The following is a 27,567-nucleotide window of genomic DNA, read 5'->3' as shown; positions in this document are numbered from 1 at the left end:
GTCCACCTCAAATGGCTATGTGGTATTGCAGAAGTATATTATAATATAAACAGCTGGGAAAAGGACAAAATGCTTGCTGTAGGAGTTGTACCCTGTAGGAGTTGCTTCTCCCATTATTTTACTTTTAAGTAAAGTTCAGCATAACGAATACCAGCTATTTTAATATATAAGCATTAGTGTGAACATATAGTAATAGTTTGTTCCCATCTTTCATGCTGTGAATTATTTCCTTATTTTACAGTTTCAGTTTCTTACCCCTACTGTGGCAGGGCACAAAAAACAAAACAGCCAGTACAAAACAAAGAAACCAGAAGTGAAAAAACTGAGAACATAGTAGGTTAATAAGCAAAAGATAAACTTACCAAAACTTGGTGTTTTATCACAGTTAACAGGAATTTCTGGGGGTCTTCCTCTATGAAGGGTAGCAATGACTGAGCCTTTCCAAATGGGATTTCTGGAATCTGCAAATTGCATTTCAGTTGAATGCAGAGTTACTCAGAAAATTTATTCAAACACCATTTCAAAATGTAAGAGTCTTTAATGCTTTAAAAGTTCACTTTTTAAAAATGGCCTGGTTTAACTAGAAGCATGTTACACCTACCTTTAGTATTTTAAAACTTCAACCAATGGCTCTATCAATAACATATTGAACAAAGGACTCCAGTACTTTTGGGGACATTCTATATCAAGCATTAGTTACAGCACAATGGTTTCAAGAGTTTTATGTTTTACAAACCCCAAGCGCCAGCCCCTGACTGCAGGATACGGTATCCTGATCATTCACTAAAATAAACATTCACTGTGCCCGCTTAGTTGATTTTGCATTTTCCTGTTTTTATGTTACTTATCTATTTCTCTACTCATTTCTCCAATTATGAATATTTATTCTTGATATTTCCTCTTCACTTTATGAAAAGAAACAGTTGTGCCTAGTATACTAGGAAGCTCTTGGCCATTAGCTGTCCCTAGAGATGCAACTAACATACAGTGGTGCCCCGCAAGACGAACGCCTCGCAAGACAAAAAACTCGCTAGACGAAAGGTTTTTCCGTTTGCGATTTGCCTCGCAAGACGAATTTCCCTATGGGTTTGCTTCGCAAGACGAAAACGTCTCGCGACTTTGTTAAACCGTTAAAACCGTGCTTCGCAAGACGAAAAATTCGCTAGACGGCAAAACTTGCGGAACGAATTAATTTCGTCTTGCAAGGCACCACTGTATACACAAATGAGCTGCCATATGAAGATGTTTTGCATTGTTAGCTACTCTGTGTTCTTAAGTGAGAAGAAAAATGAGGAAAGAGCAGTTGTGTAATACAAAGAGAAACATAAGCAAAGTACAAAGCAGTTTCACTTCACAGGTTCTCAGCCAAGTATTTATAGGTTTCTTGCTCATATTCCCCCCCCAAAAAAAAAACAACACCTGTTACAACAACAGCAACTTACCGTATTTTTCGCCCTATAGGACGCACTTTTTTCCCTCCAAAAATGAAGGGGAAATCTGGGTGCGTCCTATGGGGCGAATGCAGGCTTTCGCTGAAGCTTGGAGAGCGAGAGGGGTCGGTGCGCACCGACCCCTCTCGCTCTCCAGGCTTCAGGAAGACATCCGCAGCCTGCTTCCCGGAGCACCGGGCGCGCTGAAAGCAGAGCGCCCGGCGCTTCGGGAACACATCCGCCGCGTGGGGAGCCCTGCAGGAGTTCCCCGCAGGGCTCCCCACGCTGCGGATAGCAGCCTGCTGCCCGGCGGGCGGGGCGCCCTGAAGCAGAGTGCCCCTCGCGCCAGGCAGACATCGGCCAGCCCCACAAGCTTGGGGGACAGCAGGGAGGCGCAGCGCCGCCATCCCGCTGTTCCTCGACCTTGTTCGGTTTCCCCGACCTGCTTTTGGGGGGGAAATAAAGGAAAAATTGTTTTCCTTTATTTCCCCCCAAAAAACTAGGTGCGTCCTATGGGACGGAGCGTCGTATGGGGCGAAAAATACGGTACTTGCACTTAGGGTGAAGCAGCTTTAAGTTTTCTTTCTACTGATGGTCATGCATTTGGTGATAACATTTCAGAAATCTCAGGCTGAGCTACCCCTTGAAGTATGGTTCAACAACATTTGGGATGTGGCTATCTCAGAATGACTAAGGGCTTAGAAAGGTAGCTTACAAAGACACTTTTGTTGAAACCTGGTCCCCTTTCTTTTCATATGTAAGGGAAGGTAACAATTCTCTCCCTCCACTTGTCTCTGGAGAACCTATATTAACTATTAATGTCTTAAAAATCTGCTTGATTTTTGAATGTATACCACCCTGTGTTTGCAGCAGATAACTGTATTCTACATAAGGTTTTCTTTTGAACCACTAGAACCACTATGTCTGTGAAAGGAGGAGCTCAAAGCTGGATCTGTGCTGACAGCATGTATTAAATGGGTGACAAGTTCATGCATCCTAGTCTTGGAAGTTTCAGTACACGCTTGTACAAATGCAAGGTTCATATATAGTCACTAGAATTGAACACACCAAGCCACATTAAAAAGTCGAAATATACCTTTTGCAGTTCTCAGTAAGGACTGCTTGCCTGCACCCAATAAAGAGTTCACTCTCGGAATGCTGGGTGGAATCTCTTTATCCAGTATAGGGCCAATCCGCCTGCAAATTTGCAGCAAGTGATCAGGAGCCACATGTTTGTTAGACAAGACCTAACACACAAATAGGATTAAAACAAGTTAATATAACATAATACAAAAATAACAATTATTTACATAAGCTAAACATTTTAGCATTATTAGTTTGTTAATTATGTGAGAAAAAGCAAGAAACAAACTTGACCTCATTTCACTGTTGCTTAAAATCACTTGACAAACTCCTAATAAGTAAAGTAATCCTTGGAGGGCCCCCCCCCCCCCAGGTATACTCACAAACTAGGGAGAAGGGACTGTACACAGGATGTTCTCCCAGTGCTTACTTTAATGTTGTTCTGGAAAAGACCTACGCTTTTAATTGCTAACTAAATCATTTCAATGTTGCTTTTATTCCAATGTTTTGCATTTTATTTCGATTCTAGTTTTTTTGCTACTATTTACTGTAGTTATAAGTTACTTTAGAAACTTTAAAAATTGAATGGCAAACAAGTAGATGAACTAGTGTTTTGCATTATACTGCAACTGTAAGTCCAACTTAACTTTGGACTATTAAATCTATGAGCTTTCTCATTCACTTAAATTTCTTGAAGATCAAACTACGTACAACTTTTTACTCCCCAGTCCTCAGCACTGCTGCAGTGAACAGGAATTTTGTTTTATGATCCATAGTTTATTTTAACTGTGGCTTAAATGAGGTACCAACCAGGCCTGCAGTAACTAAGCCATGCTTTCTCCTTCCACCTTCATTACATCAATTTTAATTTGACTATAACCTCTCCCATTTTTCATCTAGCATGAATCTAATGAAGTTAAATTGTAAGTACAAGAACAAGATAAACCAAAACCACACAATTATATAAACAATACACACTATATGCACATTACTTTTAAACTAGAGCAATGCATTATTCTCTCAAACAACTTAACCCCCCCCCCAAAAAAGATCCTGATGTTATATCTTGAATCCTGTTCCAAGGTGCAATTCTCTAGATCAGTTTCCCAACCTTTTTCCTACCATGGCCACCTTCCCACCTTGTTTCCTTCCTGTGGCGCCCCATGGGCATAGCCGGGGGGGGGGGGGAAACAGGGGGCAGCTGCCCCCAATAAGTAAAAATCAATACAAATCTGAAGTTCTGCCTCCCCCAAGCAAAGCCTGCACCCTAAATAAAATCCTGGCTATGCCCATGTCCCGCCCCCATCCTACCAGTAGAAAAGCAGTTATTTAAATGTTTTGTTTGTAAATAGAACATGTTTTATTTATAATTTTTATAATTTATACAAAATACAATTACATAGAATGATAGGAACATAATGAAATATTGTTGAAGCAGAAAAACATGGATGCTAATGCATCCATGACAGATGGCCATCCTACCTCTGCTTATAAACCTCCAAGAAAGGAAAATCCAGAACCTCCCGAAGGAGATCTATCTTCCATGTATTGTAAAAACTAAACAACACTTATTTTACCCCAGTTATTTGACACAGAGGGGAAATCCTACAGATACTGTCCAAAAGGTGCACAGGGAATTCTGTATATATGGGAGAATTTTAAAAAGCAAGTGGTCCTCACTGACCTGTCTGAAAAAGATCTTATCGTTCAGAGGACCCCTGGCTGCCTATAGCCCCACACAAGCTTACCAGGCCCAATGAACTCAGTGTGGCTTTCTTCTGAGTAGACAGTTATTTACTAGATGCATGTCAGCAGCACAAGACCACCCCGCTCGGCTAGGGGCTGAGGTGGATTTCAACCCCTGGTGGGCCACCCCCTTACCTGCTTGTGTTTGGCCAAGCAGATAAATAAAAAATCCTGATTGCCTGTATAAAAAAAGATTATTTTCTTCCACTTCTCACTACCCTCTATGGGTATCCTCATGCTGCTAACCCCCATTTACGCGATTTTCACCTGGGGCCCCCATGGAATATCCTGGGGCCTCCCAGGGGGCCATATGGGAAACACTGCTCTAGACCATAGGTGCTAACTCCTAAGGGCAGAGGTCTCTTCTCTCCCGCGCCCCAACTGACGGGCACTGCCATTCAAATGATGTGTGTGCACTGTGCCTTGTAACTGATTATGATGGGCAGGGGTTACCTGTGCCCCTTCCCCAATATTTTATTCAAGTTGGCACCCCTGCTCTAGATATTCCATTTACTCAACTAAAATTTCCTTGCGGGTATCCATTTAATATTTCTGTAAGCATTTAATGTAGTACAGCAGCAATATATTTTTAGTATTTGAAATCTATGAAAACTTTTTCCATTTCTCTCAACTGACTGAATTATATCTATCATTTCCTTTTCAGACCCAAACTCACAGACATGAAAACAGAATTGTTTAAAAACATTTTAAGCTAAACAAAGAGTAATGTCAATTTTTTATGCAAGCAAAGTAGCCTTTTTTAAAAAAGGGGGGACACAATGTTTCACAATAATATGTTGCAATTCTCACTCAGGCTTGGCTGCTCATGCAGCAAAAACTGTTTCCTGTGTCAATGTAACATAACAAACAGTTTTGTCCCAGTGTAACCCTCTATGCCATATGTTCACCACCTCTGGAGAACCAGGGAGCTCATCTTATGCACCTCTACTTAGAAATCCTACAAAACTGAAAATGTCATATTACCATCACACTAAAAATTCTGGTGGCATTTTTCTCAACTAAAAGAGGAATGTTTCCTCTTACAGTTCACATCTAAGCTTCCAAAAATAAAGAATCCCATATGAAACTCAGTGCAAACCTAAGAATACTAAATGAAGGAAAGTCCATTATAATCCATGGTACTTAAAAAATACATTTAGGATTGTGGCGTATAATAATTTTTTAAGCAATTCAAGCTTTTAACAATCTAACATATGGAGGGAGGAGGGTGAGCTGCTGAAGAACAAAGCAGATGTAAAAGTCTGACCCTACAGTGCAGCATTTCAAGTCCTGCTCATTTCCCCACCAGCTTCCAAGTCCACATGGAAGAGCTTGTTATTTGTTGTGAAGAGAATAATAAGCATCTATTAAAAATATACTGAATCTTGAGAACACTTATTTAAATCCTAATCCAAGCGGTTCAATGTAAATTTGAAGCCATAAAACAACTCAACCCTCTAGTGGAAACCCAGCTCTTATCTTCCGAGGAAAGCATATTTTGGGGTAAACAAAAATAAAATATTGTCAGGTTAAGGTTATTTAGCAGATCTTCTGTAGAAACCAAGAAATAAAGGTTCTTTTTCAGACTGCTTTATCCTAACAAGCCCTGATGACACACACCCCGCCTCCTCTAAGATGACAACATCCTCTGTTCCCAGAGTCCCCATTTATGGCTTCTGTTGACTAGCACAATAATAAATACCTTCCATAAAACAACACAGGCTTTTAAAAGCATGAAAAATAGCACGATTAGCTTGAAAAAGCAAATACTGTTGATCCCCTCCCCACTCAACAATCCAAATCTTGTCTGGGTTTTTTCCTTTTTTAAAACAACAAAAGTCTCACCAAGTCTTCATAACTTCTGCAATGTTCTCTTCCTTCCCAATCCAACCTTTTAGGGAGCAACTAAAATTGAAAGGGGGAAGGAGAGAAAAGCCAGATGAATTGGAACGAACGGGGCACAAAAGAAAGCTATTACAAATGCTTGCACAGATGGCATAGTTTCCATCTCTAAAAGACATTGGGATTACAAAAAAAAGCGGGGTAAAAGCGAGTGGCATAAAAGGAATTTATTTTATTAAAAAATGAGTAGTCTCACAGACCTGGTACTGTTCCAGTTCCTGAACTAGCACCTGTAGGGGGAAAAAAGAAGCTGATATTTGGCACTGGTGGAGGTTTTCTGTTCGCGTTTGCTTTTTGAAGCGCTGCTTCTGACCAAAGTGAAGGGGGGCGCTATGAAGCCGCCCTTCGCGGGGGTGGGGTGGGGGCAGTGCAGAGGGTGCAGGCGAAGAACAACTCACCTCCGCCGTCCTCCTGCAAGGCCCAGTGCTCAAGAACCGAGCTATGAGGAAGTACAGTTCTGCGAGAAGGAGAAAAAGAGGAGAGATGAAGTCGAAGCCGGGCTTCGTTGGGGGATGGGGAGGGCGGCGGCGGGGGGGGGGCGGGTTGGGGGATCCCCCTTAGGTGACTGTAACTCATAACCAGGCTCAGTAAGATGGCGGCGGAGACGGCGAGCGCTCGCCTCGCCCGGCTCTTCCATCCTCTCGCTCTCCTCACCAAGCCGGCGCTCACTCTTCACATTACCTGATTCAATGAGCGGCAGAGGGCCGCTGCAGGCGCCCAAAGGAGAATTGGAGGCCGGCAAGGGCTCGGCCATATCCGCAGCGGCCGCTGTTGCCAGGAGGAGATTAGGGCTGAGGGCTCTGTCTGGCGCGGCGGCGGCCCAGGCCTGGCTCGACATAATCCTATCAGCGCTTCCCCTCCCCCACGCGCCTTCGCTCTATTTGTATGTATGAGGGAGAGGTCCGGCGGGCGGGAGCGCGCACGTCCGTCGTCTGCGCACCACCCTTCGACGCCGCCACTGCCGCGCTCTACATTAATCTCTGCCCACCCCCGCTGCCATTACTGCTGAGGCGCCCCGCGCGCCTCTGACGTAGCTCCGAGGAAAGGCGGGGCGGAGTGGATAGTTATAGGGAAGGAAAAGGGGGGGGTGAAATAGTCCCATTTGAAGCGAACGAAATGGTTGCGTTTAAAAGTTTAAAAAACACACAGAGACCGAAAGCTTATGAAACGCCACTCATTGTGTAGTAAAGAGGTTGCTTTACGTGAGGACAGGGTGGTGGTGAAAGGCTGTGGTGGCTGAGCGCGGAAGGAGATGCGGCCATTTTCGACTTGGCAGTTGGAGATGAGGCTTCGTGGAGAATTAAAGTGGGGAGGGATGGGAGCGAGCGGCGAAGGGCTCCTCCCGCCCCTCGTAGGGAAGTGAGAGCGCTCGCTTGGCTGCCTCCTGCAGCGCCAGCCTATTCATGCTTACTTGGAAGTAAGTCCGTACGTGCCGTGGGACTTACTTCCAGAGACATGTAGGACGGCGCTGCCAGAGGCACCTTCTTCCGGAAAAACAATGCGCCATTTTCATACAGATAATCCCCTGCGAATCTATCAAGGTTTTCTCCTCTGGTTCGCCCTATATGTCTTTTCTGGTCAGGGTCTTTCACAATGTCCGGCCGAAAATCAGTAGGCAGGTTTACGTATGGAGATAAGTCGCCCTTTGTTAAGGAGAGTTTTGTTCATTAATTCCCAGGCAAATGTTTCTAGGACTGCAATTAAGCGAGGAAGAGTGCGGATCGGTTACAAAACAAACGCTAATGGTGGACTGGCTGTTCTTTTCCAAGGGGAAAAGGTTGGCGCTTCCCTAAATAAAAGGAGCGTTTGGGGAGTGCCTCAGTTTAGTGTGAAGTCCCATTATTTTAGACTTTCTCACGTAAACACGCATGGGATTGCAGCCTTATTTGAATCCTTTGTGTGCTGCCTTGTCAAAGCAGATCATAAAAAAAAAACCAGTAACACATTAAAAAAAACACCAAGTAAAGAACAAATAATTCATTGGAAATGTGTAAAGAAGAGGGGGAAAGGTATGGGATTGACGTTCTGGAATTTAAAAGTTCCATTGGCCCTAGTTCTTTGGGTACAATCCATCACTATTATTAATTGAATTTATATACCCCCCTATACCCGGAGGTCTCAGGGCGGTTCACGGAAAATATTACTTACTCTTCAAAAGCCTGTACTACATAAAAACAACACAAGTACACTTCTTGATAGGGCTTTTCGGATGGTTCTCGGGAATTATCCCTACTACTAGTATTGTTTTTTAACTCAGCGCAGTCTGATCCTATATATTTTCCCCAAAATCACACTCTATTCAATAAGACTTCCTAGTAATAGTAAGCATGCGCAGCATTACAACCTTAAATAAGGGCCAATGGCAACTTGTATATGGTTGTGCTCTTGTTCTGGACTCAGAGTTCCCAGCGTCATGTCTGTTGGCACTGTGGCTGCCTCAGATACTAGCACCCCTGCCTGTATTGTTAAAAAATGTTAATTCATGTTTTGGAGGGGGGTTGTTGCCTGATTTTTTTACTTGCCTGTGTTATTTGGTAGGGGCATTGTAAGTGTTTTGCCTAGTTGGAGCATGTGGTTTCCCACCCTTTGTTTGGTTTCTTTCAGAATCTTTCTTGAATGTTATCCATATAACCCAAATAATAAAATTGAACTTCATAAGACAAACACATGAAAACCAAACCAAGGCCGGCATTAGAAGTTACATTCACAAGAAGAAATGATAAAGCTGGTTACGGAATTAGTATTGCCCATCATGACACACAAACGAGTGGGGTCCATTTAAGCCTATATCTAACACCATAGAGGATTATTTAGTTAAGATGTCATAAGTTGCTGCCTAAAAGAGTATCTTAAATATCTACTCCCTGTCCAGTAGTAAGAAGTGAAATCAGATAGGGAAAGCCTTCTAAGCAGGAAGCTTACTATGTCACAAAGTTTTTTATTTTCACCCTTCCCAGTTCAAATCATGGAATACATAAACATTGCTAGACTATAAATGAAACAGAATCAAAAGAAACCTACAACTACAATGGGAAGATATTCAGTTCTCATCTACCACCCAGGCTGGCGCAAAAAGATGCTTGTATACCTGGTACCAAAATATAAACAATGAGAAGCCATTCCACGACTTGTTCCAAACCAACAATTTATCACAATATGTATATAAAACAATCCAGGCTAAAAAATCTATTATTATCAGTGATTAAAGTGTGAAGATGAGAATGGTAATTAACCTAAATACAACTTGTGGTGCTGGACCAATTAAGATAATTAACTGAGGTAGTTTACAAAGGTTCCACACGCAGTGCAGCTGGCAAGTCATTCGAAAGATTTTCTTGCCATCCAGGGACGCTTTGGGGAGGTATTTTAACTTACTAATTTGATTTAAACTAATCAGAAAATAGAAACAGGACACTTAATTATTATCATTAAATCTATGATTTGAAGTTGGGTTCATATCCTGGCTTGTTCTGAAGCTGCTTACCATGGTTTCCTGGTTCAGGCAAAATGGAAAACTCGATAATACTTCCTGTTTTGTTGCAAATGAATGTGTAAAAAGGTTGCATGGGTGGGACCTATTAATATTCTAGTTTTGCATTGGTGTACAAAAGCCCTACACAGCTTGGCACCAGGATACCTAAAAGATCACATCTTATATACCCAACCACACTAGAGGGCCTCATTTAGATACCTCATCAGGAGGTTGGTTTTGTAGGAATTGGGCATTTAGCATAGTGGCACCTACCCCTTGGAATACCCATTACATACCAGGCATATACTTTTCAGTGCCTGTTGAAAACCTCCATCTTTCAACAAGTCACTTAAGTGATTTTCATCCCAGTTGGTATCTATATTGAATTTGAAAACATTTTGATAAACGAAATTGTTTTATATCTTTTATTGTGGATGTTCATATTGCCTTATTCTTTCTTGTGAAATTGCTTCAATAATTTAGGAGATTCAGAAATTAAATAAAATAAGGTAACACACCATGAATAGGCCTGTACAGGCAGGATGACTAATAACAACTTTTGTGGGCTTGTAATTTATGAAAATTTATTTTGCAAGGCAGGCCTAAATTAATAACCATCCATTGACAGAGAAGGTTATAGCCTGTATGGAGAAACATTATTCAGTACTGCAGCTCTAGAATACACAATCAAGACTTGGTCTTGTATGAGGACTCTAATTTCAGTAAGCTTATGTGTAGTTTGTAGCTACTGCCAAGTTAAGCTGTATGTTATGTTTCTAGCATTGTTGTTGGTTATTTTGATATTTTGTGACATATAGTATATTTAAAAGATAAACAAGCTATTGCATTGTGCTGGAAAGAACATCACCAGCATCTCCTTAACCGCAACGCCCCTGTAGCTGCCGAGGTCCTCACAAATCCCACACTACTAGATTCCTGAAAATACTCTGAGCCCCTGTGGACATAAGACAAATTGAATCAGCCACACGTTCTTTTGCACTGCCTTTGGTATCTATTTGATCTACCCTAGGCTTACCAATTGGTTGTTCTGGGCCCTAGGGAGTGGCATTCAGACAAATGTACAGTAGCCTTCCTTACATTTAATCAGGATGGGGATAAGATGGAGATAGTAGCCAGGTTTCTGCAACACGCAGTGAGGATTCATGAATGTTGTACATTAACTTAAGTGTAAGATGCAGGTTTTGAGGAGTGATTTTATTGTACCGAACCCTATTGGAATCTTGTGTATATGTCAATAAAGGTTTAAGAATTTCAAAGTGACAAGCAAATTGAGTATAGAAGAGGTCCAGAGGAAGAAAGCCTGTGGTACTGACTTCAGTAGTTTCACAGTATGCTGAGGAAAGTCTTTGACCCTTATTGGCCATAATCAGGGTCACTTCTGCCTTCCTTTTGAACTATGCAGACTATAAATTGACAGGAAAGCAAAGAATGGTTCGGGGGGGGGAGGGAGGAGAGCACCTGGAACCTTCAGGAAAGCCTTGAAGGAGGGGGAACCACACCAGTGGAAGCTATTGTCACCTCCATTGTTTGACAATCAAACCCCCCCCCCCCAGTGCTCCATCTAGAGCAGAAGTGTATTTCACCTGATGGATCTTCTATCTCCTTGGACTGGCTGACTTTGTGCCATGTTCACGTAGGCTTTCCCATGGTGTTCCCCATTTTTTCCAAGACATGATGGTTTCAAATGTGATTCTAAGACAAGATTCTGTAAGACTTGGCTTCTAGCCAAGCTGCTTGAAGCTCCTTTCTGCATGTGCTAAAGCTTCCTGAGGGACACAGTCCCTGACTACTCATATTCTAATAACCTATTGTAGTAGAAGCCTCCAGATGCCTCACTGATTGCAAAAGTGAACTCATATCTTGCAATAGGTCTTGATGGAAGTTGGTATCATTCAAGTTGGATGTGTGCCTCAACAAGTTTCTGTGGAAATATTTACCGTATTTTTTGCACCATAACACTCACTTTTTTCCTCCTAGAAAGTAAGGGGAAATGTCTGTGCGTGTTATGGAGGGAATGCCTACAGGTAGCATGCCTACGGATTTTCCTTCTCTAAAAACTACGTACGTGTTATGGTCGGGTGCGTGTTATAGAGTGAAAAATACGGTAACTGCTTGCACCAATTTCTCATGAATTATCAGGGTGTGAGGCTGCTCTATACTAGATACCTTGCCAAACCCACATTTAAAATGGAGACATTTTGGCAAGTCTTGGCTTTAAAGGCTTGTTCTTCAGACAATGTGTCACTATCTATGCTTGTTAAGATATGCTGGATCTCTTTACAAACCCCCTCCCCCTATCCAACTGATAAAAAACTATCTCTATGGTGGACAGAAGACTCAGAGTGCTTCTATGTCAGGATATTAAAAACAAGCCTGTATTCATCTGTTCTCCTTACCTATAAGTTTTACAGGGCAAACATTCTCCTTCACATATTATTTCAATAGCAGCTATGCTTTCTGTGCCACTGATCCTGTCTTACTGAAAAAGTTTTCAGTAGAGTATTAAGTGTTCCAAAGTGTGTGCTATTTGTTTGGATTCTGATAACTTCACATAATGGCAAAACTATACAGTGCTTACTAAAGCTCTGAGAATCTAGCTCCATCAGGCTTACCACTCCATTAAATGTCACCTGTCAGGCAGCAGCCATTTCATCAGAAGAGATTAGGAAACCAAGAAAACCCATCAGCTCAGGGGGGGACACCCATTTTCATTTTTGCTGTTCATATAAGAACTAGTGCCTTAGGTTGCAATCCTAACACCACTTATCTGGGAAGAAGTCCCTTTGATTTACTGAATAGGACTTACTTTTAGAAATTGTTAAAACTGTGATGTTTGCTCCCCCCTCCCTTTTTCCTTTGTGTTGATTTAGATTGTAAACCTGAGGGTACAGAATGTCTTATTGATCTCAGTAGTTGTTCAGAGTCTTATTTGGACTATAAAGAGAGGAGATATAAATAAAGGGGAATATAGGCACGTTTCTACCATTGAGAGTTTTCAAGTTTGTCGTCACGTGAATTTCACTTCTTAGAAGAGCCTGCTGCTAACAAATTTTCAGCAATGCTGTGCTCATGAGTCAAACAAAGATAAGCAAAGGTTAAGGACCACCTTTACTTTTGTGTGCTTCATCAATGGAGTTTCTTCATTACTTTATCTTTCCAACTCTCCTTCCATGCAAAAAGAGGCTGGAAACATTGCGTATAATACCTAAGCTGCCACACAACAGATACTGGGGATGGCTATAAAACCATAGATTACTGAAATTTCATTCACTAAAGTGAAAGCTTATGTTATAGGAATACAAATGCATGTTTGCTTGTTTTTAAAAATCTACATCCCAGTTAATTTTCAGTCAAGCTGAAGAGAAACACACACAAAATGTTTATGACCAATATTTTATTGGATCTTGTTTGATGAACCACAGACATTAACTATTTGTACTGATTCTTCTTCCAATAATTTGAATGTAAACCAGTCATCTGACAATTATGACTTCTTTGATAGACCATTAATTCAAAGTAGAAAAGTACCAGTGTCTCAAATACTGTCATGTGAAAGTCATGTCTGCTTAACCAGAAATTTTATCTACTCAGTAATTGAACACCACACACACTACACACCCAGATTTCCAACCGTTCACAACACGTTACAAAGCTGTTGAAAAAATAAACTACCACTACCAAAAATAATTCTTGTCACAGATAAAACAAATTTGGGAGATCCAACACCAGGGAACAAGTTGGGTTTTCTGAGGAAGCATTCTACTGATGACAAATTGAGGGGGATACGTGTTAAGTGTAAAGACATTTTCCTACTTGTCACCATGTCAACGTTTTATCTGTGCTATGCTTCTTTTAACAATTACAAAAACCATCCCACAGTATACAGCAGGTGTGAGCAACTTGTTTGCCTCTGGGGACGATACTGGCATATGCTGGGCATATCTTTCCATCATATATTCAAATTTATTTGTAAAGGCTAAAAATTTAAGGAAACAAAGCTAAATTTAAAGTAACTGAAGTCCTGCATAAAAATAGCTTTAAAGGGCCACATGTAAATTGCAAGTTGCCCACCCTGGCCTCTGGAATGTTAAGGCTGCAATCCTATGCACACTTATTAAAGAATAAGTACCACTGAAACCAGTGGGATTTAGTTCTAAGTAAACATGTATAGGATAGCACTGTAAGTAATCAATATTTTGAAATTTCTCCTTAATCTAACATTCCATTAATTGCTGGTTATATAGAGAGACAACCAGTACATGATTTTTACCTTTTAAAAACAAAGCATTTACACTCAAAACTACGTTAAATGGGATATTGAGGGAGGGATCCCCTCATGCTTAAAAAAATGTCTTTTCTAAAACCACTAAAAAACTTGCATTTACAAAATAGTTGATAAAAATATTCCTCTGAATTGTACAAGATGGTGGCAAACAAACCACTGATTAAGAGACTTTGTACAAGATGTTACTCAGATTTTGCTTCTTTTTCTCCTGCTGCATCAGATACTGGGGCCTGAAAAAAGAAAAAAGTTTAACGTAACAATGGTGATACATATATGTTTCAAAGTTCAAACCCAAGGACTATTAAAACATTGTTTTAAAAGCTATTTGGTATTCTAAACATGAAAGTTAGGATCAACATAATTTTTGTTTGCTATTACAGAGCCAAAACATTTTTATCAACCAATTTGAGAGTGACTGGCCACAAAGGATTAATATATACAATCCACAAGTAGAAAAACATTGCTTTTAATGGTCTATCTACAGTCAAATATTGAACACATAGCCCCACATTGATGAACCTCATACTCCATTATGGTATTTCAGTTTACAGCCGTAGTTTGAGTTATCTTATTCTGTTTCTGTGGATTTTCAGGAATGTTCAGTACTGCTTTCCATACTAATTTCACTAAAAATCCATCAAGCTTTCTTATGATATAGTCACATCAAAGATACTCATTCTGCACTCATATCCTGCTAAAAGATTATATTGTGATTAACAAAGAATACATTTACTCATAAAATTACTGGACAATACAAATTCCGTGCAGAACTTTGTAATGCACGATGAACTTTCCAAATACTCAAACTTATACTTAAAAGTTAGGTTAATGCTTGTCCCTAGGCTTCATTTCAGTTGGCACAGAGTAACTTTAAATTCAAGGACTTGAAATAGTTGTGTGTTTCATAACAATGATGTTTCTGACTAGTTTAGAAATAAAACATCTTGTTAAGTATATGCTTACTTTTGAAATGATATACAAATTCAATGTAGAATGGAAACTCATTATAACACTCGCCATATGTTTGGTGAACTGATTGATCTACAGTGGCCCGATCATCCAGGATGGCAAGAGCCTGGACTGGGAATATTAGTCGTAAAAAAATGCCAGATCCACTCGTGTGACTACTGAAAGATGCTAGTGGAGGATGAAAGAATTTACTAAAATGCATAGCAACCCAGAGTAAGAAAATCCCTGCTGAATCAGGCTAAAGACTCATCTAGACCAGCAGCCTATTCTCATGGTAGCAAACCAAATGCCTATGAGAAGCCCGCAAGTGGAACCAGAGTGCAACAGCACTTTCCCCACTTGCAATTTCCAGAAACAGGTATACAGAGGCATGAAACCCAATGCCAACTCCTCCTCCACTTCTTCCTACCTCATTAGCATCCTTTACCAATATAAATATTTTCTCTGGGATAGTGGAAAGGGATATTAAATTTGTTTTAAGTGTCCTCATGCAACATCCATACAAGGCAATGCTGGGACGTTCTCTCTGCCAGTTAAGTCAAAACAGCCATTTTGAATTTAAACCAGACAACTATAGAATACACAACAAAGCCATAAAATTTACCTCATCACTCTTTGCTTCTCCATTTTCCGCAGGCAAGTTATCCTTTACTTCCTCATTGTTAATCTCTTCAGCCTGTTTACCTTTTGGTCCCTTTTTCCCTTTCGCTGGGGCTTTCTTTTCCTCAGGCTTATCCTGCAATGAAATAAGACAATCAGCATTTAGTCTTTTAAAATAACGCATTCATCAGAATGTGAAGATTTGTGGTCTTAATCACTGCTTTTCTTCCAGGACAAAAAAGGTGCCACTACTGTGTACCTTGAGTAGTCCCAGAAAAAGCACTGGTCTTAATCAGATTAAAACATGTTTGGAAAGATCTAAGGTGCTAGGAATGCTATGCTGGCTCACATATATGCATCTAGCCCCAAAGAGTGCTCTTTTAGTGCAATGTTGTCTTAGCACATTACCAGGACTCACTGCATATATTTCTATGCATGGTGCAAAGCATCATTCATTGGAAAATGAAGCTGTTAGCATGGTGAGAGCATATCTGGCTGTTCTTAGTTATTCCAAGGTTTGTACTACAATCAGTCTGTATCAGTGGTGGCCAAACTTGGCCCTCCAGCTGTTTTGGGACTACAATTCTCACCATCCCTGACCACTGGTCCTGTTGGCTAGGGATGATGGGAATTTTAGCCCAAAAACAGCTGGAGGGCCAAGTTTGGCCACCACTGGTCTATATGGAATACTAAAATAGGTCTCGCCCAGCATTGGATACCGCCCTACATTTTCCTGTGTAAACTGATATTAGATACTTTGGATAAGGATTCTCCCCCCCCAAAAAAAATACTTTATTTTCTTAAACTGTAGATTTATTATTTATTTGTTCAAATAAACCAGCAACTGAGTTCATAAAACAGTTAGTTTAGACCCAAATTAATCTGATGTTCTTGCCCTTTTCAGTGAAGCTGAAGCAAAATGGTTGCTTCAGGTGATGCATGGACTGGTTAGAGAGGAATGGTGGGAGGAAACAGCTGGGAAACCACCAAGAGAAGTATCCTCAGAGCCTTCAGTGAAAAGGAGCACTTTGGTATATGAAACATTTTAAACATGCAATATGCTAGCAATGTTTGTAACAACCCTGTACAACATTATCCCCATGCTACCAAGGTGAGGGAAAGAATGAGAATGTACTGTATTGGTTTGGCCAAGCCCAGCTAGTGAGTTCATGACCAAGGCACAATTCATCAGAAAACTCTTCACCACTATCCTACACTAGGTAGCTATCACATAAATTTACGTTACTATGTTTTTGTTTTGATTTGTTGTTAAGAAATTGTTTTTGTACTGCTTGCTTTAAATGCATCCATTTCTTTGTTGTAAGACACTTTGAGCATGATTCAGTTTGTGGAAAAACGGTGTACAAATACAACAAATGAAAATCCCTTTGCAGCTGTGACTTGAATTTAGTACAGCTTAAATTTGGCACCTTTTCCTGCTATGCTACTTTTGGCAGACATCAGGTACGTTTAGGAGCTCCTAATCATTCCTGAATGGATCCAAACCCCCAAAAGTAGCACGGCAGGAAAACACGTCAAGTTCAAGCCTCAGCTGCATATGGACAATTGGGAGCCCCAGCTTTTATCTTTCCAGTACCGAACCTTGAATTGTATCAGGGGGACAGATGGGCATGAATTTTGCCATGCCAGCTTCCACCCTTGACCTCACCATTAGTGGAATGCGCCCCATAGGGTGACCACACTTCAATCATGACTTGTGTCCCAAAGTAGTTTCCTGCTTCTGCTGCCGAGATGTAGTAACATTGCTCCATTTTACATTGAAATAATATCTTCAGCCAGCTTCCAAAAAGAATTTCAGACACCTTGTTTGTATCCCTCCCCAAAACCTCTCACCTTTGAAGCTGGCTTTTTTGGTTTGGTTTCAATTTTGGCAGTGACAGGTTTCTGAAAGAGAAACACCACACAATTATTATGTTTTGATTCTAATATTCACAATAAACATAACGGGTAAATAAGAAGTCAATGCAATTCTATACTTACAGCAGACAGGCGTGCAGATCGCCTTTTTGGCTACAGCAAACCAAAGCAAAAGAAAACAGTATTAATGGTCTGCTTAATACTAACAATCCTCCTGGATCCTTTAAAATACCATACAAATGTTTCCTACTTACCTCTTCTTCAGCGGCGTTCACCTGCAATGGAACATAAAAGTATGAGAAAGGAACGGGGGCGGTAGAGCGAAACATCGCATGCGCATTAACGCCTGCTCTACACCGTCCAGGGGCCCTGACGTCACCGCGCACACGACCCCCCTTCCCGCCGCTGTGTCGAGAATTCGAACCTGAGGCCGTATCCTTAACCAACGTCTGCGTAAAAGTTCTAGACGTTCCTGAACCTGCGCGACGGTCGTTCCTCGGCTGCCCGAGCGGAACGGGCACGCGAGACGTTACAGGCCACAGTTCGGCGAACCTCGCGGCCATTTACAACCGTCACGCCCCCTCCCCCCTCTAGAATAGGAGCGCGAAAACTGGGCCCTCACGACGAAGTCGTCGCAGAAAAAAAGAAACCCCCCCTCCCAGTATGAAAGGACAGCCCGCTCGCCTATATTTTTATATATAAATATATTACATTTACAAGGGGAAGGAGAAGGGTAAAGGAGCTCGGGGAGGGAGAAGGGAGTACGCGCTCTCGGCGCACATTAAAGTGTGCGCGCGCCCGTCGCCAACCTTTCTCTTCGGCATGGCGGAGTAAGCGGCGATGCCGAACGACGGCGCTCGGCTTTCCCTTGTGCTTTTATTTGTTCCCTATCGTCGGGCGGCGGGAGCGGTGGCGGCGGCGGCTGGCACTTCTTACTCCAGCCCCACTGGGAAGTCCGACTCTCACTCCTGCGCACAGACCAAGAGTGTGCCCGCCCGCCCGTCTGACCCCCCTTCTCCTCCCGCGACCATCCCAGCAGCGCCAGCGGCACCGCAACAGGATCCAGCCGGATGGGAAGGGAGGGGGGAGACGCGCGCGCACGCACGCTCGCTCTCCTCGGCACCGCCCCCTCCCCGCTCCGAGGCGCGCGCGTCCCTATTGGACGAGCCCACTTCGCGCGCCCTCTTTTTAAATCACAACAGTCCGTCCCACCCATAAGGAGAGACCCGTCGACTTCAATGCGTTGAGGCGGAGGCGGGCTGCTCCCCTCCACCTGGGCGGGTTTGATAGGCTGTCTCGGCAAGAGGGTGACAGTAACTGTGACATGTGCGCGCCTGCGCACACATAACAAGAGCGCGTGAGCTCAGCGACCGCGGTTGTTATTACGAAAAAAAAAAATCCAGCGAGGCACAAACGACGGGGCGGGGGTGGTGGTGGTGGTGGTGAAGAGGGAGGATGTGCGCTTGCGCAGTTTGAGAAGCGGCCGCGAGCCCGAGCCTTTTCTGTAGTGTTCCTTCTCCCCCTCCCCCACCCTATTATTCTTCTCTGGCGGAGGCGGGAGACTGGCAACCGCTTTTCTCCGTCTTCCTCGCGTGTGTCTAATCCTTTCCCCTCCCTTTGCCCGCCCCCCCCCCCACGTCCAGTCCGGCCTGAGACATGGACGAGGAGGTTCTAGTGGAGACGGGAGACGTGACGGGTGACGGCGCCTGGTTCCTCGTGTTGAGCTCCGTGTTCTTGTGTAACCTCCTCAAAATCCTCCTGCCCTCTTGCTCCTCCATTGTAAGTGACGTCAGCCCGCTGGGTTCCCATAGCGACGGCGCCCCGATCCGCCTCCCTCGCTCTGCCTGGGTGGGGAGGGCAGCCGCCTTCCAACTGGGGCCCGAGTTCAGGGGAGGGCCGAAGGGGCGGCCGGGGCGGGTCGAGCGGAGCGTCTCCCGGCCCAGCCGCCGAGATCGCTAGGGACGGCCCGATCTTTATCGCCCATCTTTCCTCGGGAGTCTCCCTGTGGGCCTAGTGCACACTGAGCTTTATTCTGAGTAGACCCATTGAAATTAATGAACATGTCTTAAGTTAGGCCAATTAATTTCTATAGGTTATTTTGAGGAAACGTCAATGCCACCCTAAGTCATTTTCGTTCTCGCAAGTACGGAAGCAGCGAGGTCACTCTGGAGTAGCAGGCAGGCTATCCAGGTGATGGATGTGGCTGTTCTGTTGTTTTATTTAAAAAATAAGAGGTCAGATGATCATCTTGTCGGAGCCATTTACATTGATTGCACTTGGAGGCTTTCAGGGCAGAGAGTGTATGGAATAAAACGGCCTTGTGGATAGAAGCTGTATTTCAAGCTGCCTTGTTTGATTCCTACACTGGGGAAAAGGTGGGATAAATATAAATATAATAACAACAGAACATTCTTTGGCTGTGAGGTTCAGATTTGGAGTCAGCGGAAAAAATATGCAGCAGGCATGTCTTTCAATTGGAAATATCTTGCCACCTTCCTAGCTATTTGGTGAATTTTGCTTTTCTCCAAATTGTAGAGCCAGCACAGCCATTAGGCAGGGTGAAGCCACTGCCTCAAGCAACCGAACTCGCCCCCCCCCCCGTGCCCTGCTTTTTCCGCCATTGGTGGAGAAGCACCACCAATTTTGGGCAAGATTCCATCCATTTGGGGTGAATCTCACCCAGAATTGGTGCAATCTTGCCTGAAATTGGCGCCTCGCAGCAGCACAGCATGCAATATCTGGCAGCAGCAGGTATGGTAGCAGCAGGGCAGTACTTCCCATTTGGCCTCAAGCAGTGAAACAGGACACACTGCCCCTGCCAAATTGCAACACAATTCTCAGCAGTTTAAATGTATGCATGCTTTGAGAGAAAATACCCATAATTTAACATAGTATTAAAACACTTATTTAAAAGAGGATCAATGTAAAAAATGGAACAGAATTATGGAAGAGAAACAATCAAAAGTGGCAGACCAGAAATAGATGCACCCATCCCTTGGTAGGGGTGTATTATTTTTTTTTTTTAAGTAGCTTTATTCATCTTTAGGTTCAGAGTTTGAGAACACAGCCTTTAGCTTTTGTGCGTTTGGACACTGCTCCAAGCATGATATATTGAAGAGTTTTTTTGTTTTTTTTTTTAAAAAATATTTATTAACTTTTCAAAGTTTATACAAAAAAGACAAAAAACAAAAATACAAAAATTAAAAACACATATAATTTCATTCACTTATTTTCTTTTAACTTATTTCTCAGACCTCATACCTCCCCTTTTTGTATTCCAATTCAAATTATTCATTCAGCAAATCCTCACCCTTAATTTTCACTTAATTTTACACCTTTCTTTCTTCTTTTCCCCCCAATTATCTTAATCATTACAGCTGGTAACCCCTTATTCAGTCCAACATCAATCTAACATTCACTAATTTTATAATATTTCCCCAGATAGTCCTTAAATTTCTTCCAATCTTCTTCCGCCGTCTCTCTTCCCTGGTTTCGGATTCTGCCAGTCATTTCTGCCAGTCCCATGTAGTCTATCGATATATTGAAGAGTTGGGAAGGAGGTAGACTGCTAGCAAAGGTCTTTCTAGGAAATTATTCATTGCTTTTCATTTAAAATTCCGATAAACTTACAAATAGGGACATACCTAGGGGGTTGAACTCGATGGCCCTTGTGGTCTCTTCCAACTCTATGATTCTATGATTCTATGACCTAGTAGTTGGTTAGGTTGGCCCCCATCAAGGGCACAAACCCTGCAGGAAGGGCACAAAAATCACCCCTCTCCTTTCTGCCTTACAGTGGCTAGGAGTCCATCTGCCTGCACACTATTAGAAATGTTCACTGGCGGAGCATGAAAGAAAACCTTTTTGAGTTTCTGTTCCATGAGGGCAGGGTGTGGGGGAATGGGGTGCCGATGTAACTCCTAGTCAAGGGTACAAGGCAGCCTAGGATGCCTCTGCTTACAAAACATTGAGCTTAAATAACTTGGGCCACGCTTCAAAGTGTACTTGGATCAAGCTGTTTAGGAGAGGGACTAAAAGACTGCTTAGAGTGAAGTAAGCAGTAACTATGTTTTAGAACAAATAAATTCATTTTCTTTTTTAAAAAAAGAGGAAAGTGATGAATCAACAGGTGTTTGGACATCTTTCTCTTTGTCAGATATCCAGATTGCTACAAAAGGATGCTGAGCAGGAATCACAAATGAGATCTGAAATTCAGAACATGAAGCAAGAACTTTCTACCATTAGTATGATGGATGAATTTGCTAGATATGCCCGACTAGAAAGGAAGATTAACAAAATGACTGATAAACTTAAGACTCATGGTAAATACTTGCTATTTATATTTGCATCATTAGCCTACCTTTCACTTCTGTTTAATATTTTTAGATTGTTTGTACTGTTCTCAGTATTTTTTAAAAAATGTTTTTTTAAAAAACATGCATAATATAAAACATGACTATATTAAATACCTCCTTCATGGATCACTGCCTTGTCATGGCAAAGGGGCTTGAATAACTCAGAGAAGCTATGAGCCGTGCTGTGCAGGGCCACCCAAGACGGACAGGTCAGTGGAGAGTTTTGACTAAACGTGATCCACTTGGAGCAGGAACCGGTAAGCCACTCCAGTATCCCTGCCAAGAGAACTTCATGGACAAAAACAGCAGGCATATAAAATGAGCCCCTCAGGTCGGAAGGTGTCCAACATGCTACTGAGGAAGAGTGGAGGACAAGTACAAGTAGATTCAGAGCTGATGAAGCGGCTGGGCCAAAGCCAAAAGGTCGCTCAGTTGTGGATGTGCCTGGAAGTGAAAGGAAAGTCCAATGCTGTAAAGAAAAATATTGCATGGGAACCTGGAATGTAAGATCCATGTACAAAGGTAAGCTAGTGGTCAAAAATGAGATTGCAAGAATAAATATTGACATCCTGGGCATCAGTGAACTAAAATGGACGGGAATGGGCGAATTCAGTTCAGATGATCATATCTACCATTGTGGGCAAGACTCCCATAGAAGAAATGGAGTGGCCCTCATAGTCAACAAAAGAGTATCAAAAGCTGTATTGGGATGCAGTCTCAAAAATGATAGAATGATCTCGATACGAATCCAAGGCAGACCTTTTAACATCACAGTTATCCCAAGTTTATGCACCAGCAACCGGTGCTGAAGAAACTGAAATTGACCATTTCTATGAAGACTTACAACACCTTCTAGAAATGACACCAAATAAGGATGTTCTTCTCATTGTAGGGGATTGGAATGCTAAAGTAGGGAGCCAGATAAAAGGAACAACTGGCAAGTTTGGCCTTGGAGTTCAAAATGAAGCAGGGTAAAGGCTAGCAAAGGCTAACAGAATTCTGTCAAGATAAAAAGCTGGTCATCACAAACTGTGTCAACCACAGCAAACTATGGCAAGTTCTTAAAGAAATGGGAGTGCCTGATCACCTCATCTGTCTCCTGAGAAATCTCTATGTGGGACAAGAAGCTACAGTTAGAACTGGATATGGAACAACTGATTGGTTCAAAATTGGGAAAGGAGTACGACAAGGCTGTATATTGTCTCCCTGCTTATTTAACTTATATGCAGAATTCATCATGCGAAAGGCTGGGCTAGATGAATCCCAAGCCGGAATTAAGATTGCCGGAAGAAATATCAACAACCTCAGATATGCAGATGATACAACTTTGATGGCAGAAAGTGAGGAGGAATTAAAGAACCTTTTAATGAGGGTGAAAGAGGAGAGCGCAAAATATGGTCTGAAGCTCAACATAAAAAAAAATCCCTAAGATCATAGCCGCTGGTTCTATCACCTCCTGGCAAACAGAAGGGGAATAAATGGAGGCAGTGAGAGATTTTACCATATTTTTCGCTCTATAGGATGCACCGGACCATAGGAGGGGGAGAACAGGGAGGGAAAAATTCTTGTTCTTCCCCTCTAAAACAAGGTGTGTTCAAGGAATTCCCGCTGCGCTCCGGAGGCTTCAGGTGGCTACCTTGGAAGCCTGGAGAGCGAGAGGGGTCGGTGCGCACTGACCCATCTCAGTCTCCAGGCTTCAGTGAAGGGAACCCGAAGCCTCTGGAGCGCGGCGGGAGTTCCCTCTGGGCTCTGGAGGCTTCAGGTTCCTTTTGACCTGCTCTTTGGGGCTGGCGTGGGGGGAAGCGCTGCTTTCCCCCTCCGCCAGCCTCAAAGACCAGGTCGGGGAGCAGCGCGAAGGCGGCAAGCCGCCTTCCTGCTGCCCCCCGAGCTTGTGGAGCTGGCGGTGGGGGGAAGCGCTGCTTTCCCCCACCACCAGCCTCAAAGATCCCTGAAGCCTTTGGAGCTCAGCGCAAGTTCCCACTGCGCTCGAAAGGCTTCAGGCTTCAGGGACAGCCCTACTAGCCTCTGCAGGGCGGCGAGGTGAAGGCACCCCACTGCCCTGCAGAGGCTTTGCGCAGCTAACCCCAAGCTAGAACAGCGAGACGGAGCACTCCACAGCGCTCCATCTCCCTGTTCTGGCCTTGGGCTTAGCCGCACAGCCTGTATTCGCTCTATAGGATGCACACACATTTCCCTTTCATTTTTGGAGGGGAAAAAGTGTGTCCTATAGAGCGAAAAATACAGTCCTTTATTGGGCTCCATAATCACTGCAGATGGTGACGGCAGTCACAAAATTAAAAGGCACCTGCTTCTTGGGAGAAAAGTGATGACAAACCTAGACAGCATCTTAAAAAGCAGAGACATCACCTTGCCGACAAAGGTCCGTATAGTTAAAGCTATTGTTTTCCCAGTAGTGATGTATGGAAGTGAAAGCTGGACCATAAAGAAGGCTGATCGCCAAAGAATTGATGCTTTTGAATTATGGCGCTGGAGGAGACAATTTGAGAGTCCCATGGACTGCAAGAAGATCAAACCGATCCATTCTGAAGGAAATCAGCCCTGAGTGCTCACTGGAAGGACAGATCCTGAAGCTGAGGCTCCAATACTTTGGCCACCTTATGAGAAGAGAAGACTCCCTGCAAAAGACCCTGATGTTGGGAAAGATTGATGTTGGGCACAAGGAGAAGGGGCAACAGAGGACGAGATGGTTGGACAGTGTTCTCAAAGCTACCAGCATGAGTTTGACCAAACTGCGGGAGGCAGTGGAAGACAGGAGTGTCTGGCGTGCTCTGGTCCATGGGGTCCCGAAGAGTCGGACACAACTAAACAACAACAACATATTACCGTAAATACAGCAAGCTTAGGGATCTGCTGATACGTCAGTTTCAAGGCAATGATAGTGTTATGTTATTAATATTTCTATATCCATGTTTTGTGAACTAGAAAATGTTTTTGAAAAAAAGCAAGGAAACAGGTGTCAGAGACTAGTTTTTATTTTTCATTTCTAATTATACACCCATAGCCTCTAGAATTTGAATTTTAAAGAAGCAAGCATCCTTAAAGTGGAAACAAAAGTTATTTTTATCAGTTGAAAGTAAAATCATGTCTCGTATTAATGTAAATAATGCAAATCATACTTGTTTCTTTTAACAGTGAAAACACGAACAGCTCAACTAGCCAAAATAAAGTGGGTAATAAATATTGTATTCTACATTTTGCAGGTAAGTAAAATTGGTTTATATATGGAAGCCTTTCAAAGCTAACCATGTGAATGGGCCTTTTTTGCAGTGGCTCTCCCTTTGTGGAATGCTCTCCCTAGGTGACTTTATTACATATCTTTAGGCGCCAGTCAAAAACGTTTCTCTTCAACCAAGGGTTCAGCTGATTAACTTTGCATGACTTTTAAATTGTGCTTATGGGAGGGGGGTTATTGGTCTGTTTTTGTTTGATTTTGTGTTTGCATTTTGTACTTTTCTGTTGTGGACTGCCCTGGGATCTTCAGATGACAGGTGGTATAAAAATTGATTAATATTCTTTAGCCATGTGCCATAATATCCAATGTTTATATTTGGAAACAAATTCCCTGCACATATCAAATCAGGTATTGTTTCGCATGAAGAAGCATTCAGTTATGTGATACGCATGCACACACACTTACTCTCTCTGGTGTGTATTGTTTTATATGAAGGTGCATTCAGTTACGTGATACGCTCATATACGCCAGAGATGTATAGTCCAAGCACAGATTTACCATCCGAGTGAATATTAGGCCATAGGCTTTCCTTTGCTCTGCCTTTTCATCTGGCAACCAATCACATGAAGCTGTGTCCAGTGCCATGCACTCTGAATAGTCCAGCATAGAAAATGCAGACTTTCCAGCTGTTACAGTGCAAGCCAAGAACTGATGACTAATCAAGAAGAGGCTGTGTTCCTCATATGGGGCGAGGGCCAGGGTTCTCACTTTGTGTGGCACTGACTTTGAGGTCACAGTACAGTCGTACCTTGGTTCTCGAACGAAATCTGTTACAGAAGTCCATTCAACTTCCAAAAATGTTCGAAAACCAAGGCGCAGCTTCCGATTGGCTGCAGGAGCTGCCTGCACTCAGTCAGAAGCTGCGGAAGCCATGTCGGACATTCAGCTTCCAAAAAACGTTCACAAACCAGAACACTCACTTCTAGGTTTGCGGTGTTAGGAAGCCAAAATGTTCGAGTCACAAGGTGTTCCAGAACCAAGGTAGTTGTATTGATTTTTTAAACAGTGGGTTATTTTTAAGGATAACATGGGCATCTAGCACTTGCTAGGCATCAGAAATGCTGATTGCGCAGCTAGATGTAAACAAGAACTCTTTTATTTTGAGGTTTTCATGCATAATCATGTAGCGATCGTTTTAATTCCAGGCTGCCTTAATGATCTCACTAATCTGGAAGTATTACTCTGAACCAGTTACTGTGCTTCCAAGCAAATGGCTAGCTCCACTAGAACGTTTAGTAGCTTTTCCAACAGGAGTGGCAGGTAAGCCTATATTATTTTAATGCTTCTCAAGCTTTTCCAGGAATTTCATATATCTTTCCTATCTTAATATTATACATGAGTTGATTTTGAATGCATTGCCACACCTCTGCCTTCCCAGATTCCTGAATAGTTGCAGAAGCTAATAATGCTTGGCTCACCATGTTAAAATGAATAAGAGATGCAGTGAGAGCACTGTTTGTTGTGTAACTCCATAATTTACATTGGAGAAGGAAGAACTTAGTGGATTATGCCCATAGTCACACACCTAACCACATCTTTCATTTGCATAGATTCCAGATTACACATACTAGTGGTACTGGGCTTTATATAATTCTTCTGAATCAATAGTTATCTCATAGATATATCCTTATGCAAGTGTTTTCTGCAACTACTGGTGTTGTTACTGAATCTGATTTCTTGTCCCTACATGTTTAAATATGTATGTTTTAGTTACCGAGAATACTAGTGTCTTACAGCATGTATTTCTTATTTTTAGGTGGTGTTGGCATTACTTGTTGGTTGGTGGTTTGTAACAAAGTTGTGGCCATTATGCTTCACCCTTTCAGCTGAGAAGGATTCCTAGTATCAGCAGACTTCTCAGTTTCTTGTGAAATACAGCATCCATAGATTGTACCATCTGGAATGTACATGCCTATGAAAAGCAGGCAGGGTTTGGGATTGAGTAATAAAGCATCGATAAATCTTAATACAACATTCTGTTAAAATTTTTATATATTGTATTGTATTGTGTAAAGTTCCTTTTCAGTTTGTAACCTGCAGTGCTGGGCATAAGTTCTATTTAAATTGTAGTTGATCAAACCTAACCATGGCTACTCAGAGTAAGTCCCATTGAATTCAGTGGATCTTAATTCTAGGTGAGGTTAGGATTGCAGCCTATGTGCATGTAATGGTTTTAAAGCCATGTAGACATTTTAAAAGTGAAAGGAAAATAGTTTTTTTAAAATAATGTGGTTCCTTTAACTTTGTCCACATTTGTTTCTCTATTGTAATTTCAGTGTTGTCAAATATGTTATGATTGACTGTTCACTACCACAGTACAGACATAATATACCATAGTTCACTAAACTAGGAACAAATGTCAAGTCCACATTCTACCAACTTAGCAATTCAATCCTGGGAACTACAGGATTGAATCTTCAGCACTTCAATCATGGGAACTACAGTTCCCCATTACACCAGGCTAAGATCTAAAATGAGGATCAGTTTATGGTTTCAGATTCTGGTTAGTAAGTTATTATGAAATCACAGGTCCCCTAAAGGCATGGTATGAGGAGAGGGGAAGCACAAAGGTC

The 27,567-nt window shown here is 42.4% G+C and overlaps 3 protein-coding genes across 4 annotated transcripts in view; 1 reads left to right on the top strand and 2 right to left on the bottom strand.

Moving 5' to 3' along the window:
* The window catches only part of BRWD1 (bromodomain and WD repeat domain containing 1), a 44,420-nt gene extending 37,290 nt beyond the window's left edge, over positions 1 to 7,130 (bottom strand). For both annotated transcript variants that reach the window (XM_081198738.1, XM_081198739.1), the window contains exons 1-6: positions 6,843 to 7,130; positions 6,560 to 6,618; positions 6,362 to 6,391; positions 6,105 to 6,164; positions 2,527 to 2,677; positions 363 to 461 (exon numbers count right to left, since the gene is read on the bottom strand). In XM_081198738.1, coding sequence (XP_081054864.1) covers positions 363 to 461; positions 2,527 to 2,677; positions 6,105 to 6,164; positions 6,362 to 6,391; positions 6,560 to 6,618; positions 6,843 to 6,999 — 556 coding nt within the window. In that variant the 5' untranslated portion in view covers positions 7,000 to 7,130. The remainder of the gene's footprint in view (positions 1 to 362; positions 462 to 2,526; positions 2,678 to 6,104; positions 6,165 to 6,361; positions 6,392 to 6,559; positions 6,619 to 6,842) is intronic.
* A 5,901-nt stretch (positions 7,131 to 13,031) lies between these two features.
* On the bottom strand, positions 13,032 to 18,401 carry HMGN1 (high mobility group nucleosome binding domain 1). Its single transcript, XM_081198841.1, has 6 exons — positions 18,196 to 18,401; positions 17,641 to 17,661; positions 17,510 to 17,539; positions 17,363 to 17,413; positions 15,513 to 15,644; positions 13,032 to 14,169 (listed from the first exon to the last, which is right to left on the bottom strand). The coding sequence occupies exons 1-6, from the start codon at positions 18,208 to 18,210 to the stop codon at positions 14,122 to 14,124; spliced, it is 297 nt and encodes a 98-aa protein (XP_081054967.1). The 5' UTR covers positions 18,211 to 18,401; the 3' UTR covers positions 13,032 to 14,121.
* A 167-nt stretch (positions 18,402 to 18,568) lies between these two features.
* GET1 (guided entry of tail-anchored proteins factor 1) lies at positions 18,569 to 26,983 on the top strand. The gene is made up of 5 exons (XM_081198834.1): positions 18,569 to 19,165; positions 21,543 to 21,708; positions 24,895 to 24,962; positions 26,140 to 26,254; positions 26,751 to 26,983. Exons 1-5 carry the CDS (start codon positions 19,043 to 19,045, stop codon positions 26,822 to 26,824), a joined length of 546 nt encoding a protein of 181 aa, XP_081054960.1. The 5' UTR covers positions 18,569 to 19,042; the 3' UTR covers positions 26,825 to 26,983.
* Positions 26,984 to 27,567: the final 584 nt, after the last annotated feature.

The sequence above is a fragment of the Podarcis bocagei genome, assembly GCF_964188305.1.
Source record: "Podarcis bocagei genome assembly, chromosome: 6".
Classification (NCBI taxonomy): domain Eukaryota; kingdom Metazoa; phylum Chordata; class Lepidosauria; order Squamata; family Lacertidae; genus Podarcis; species Podarcis bocagei.
The sequence above is the reverse complement of the archived record's forward strand: the minus strand, read 5'-3'. Positions and strand labels throughout refer to the sequence as shown.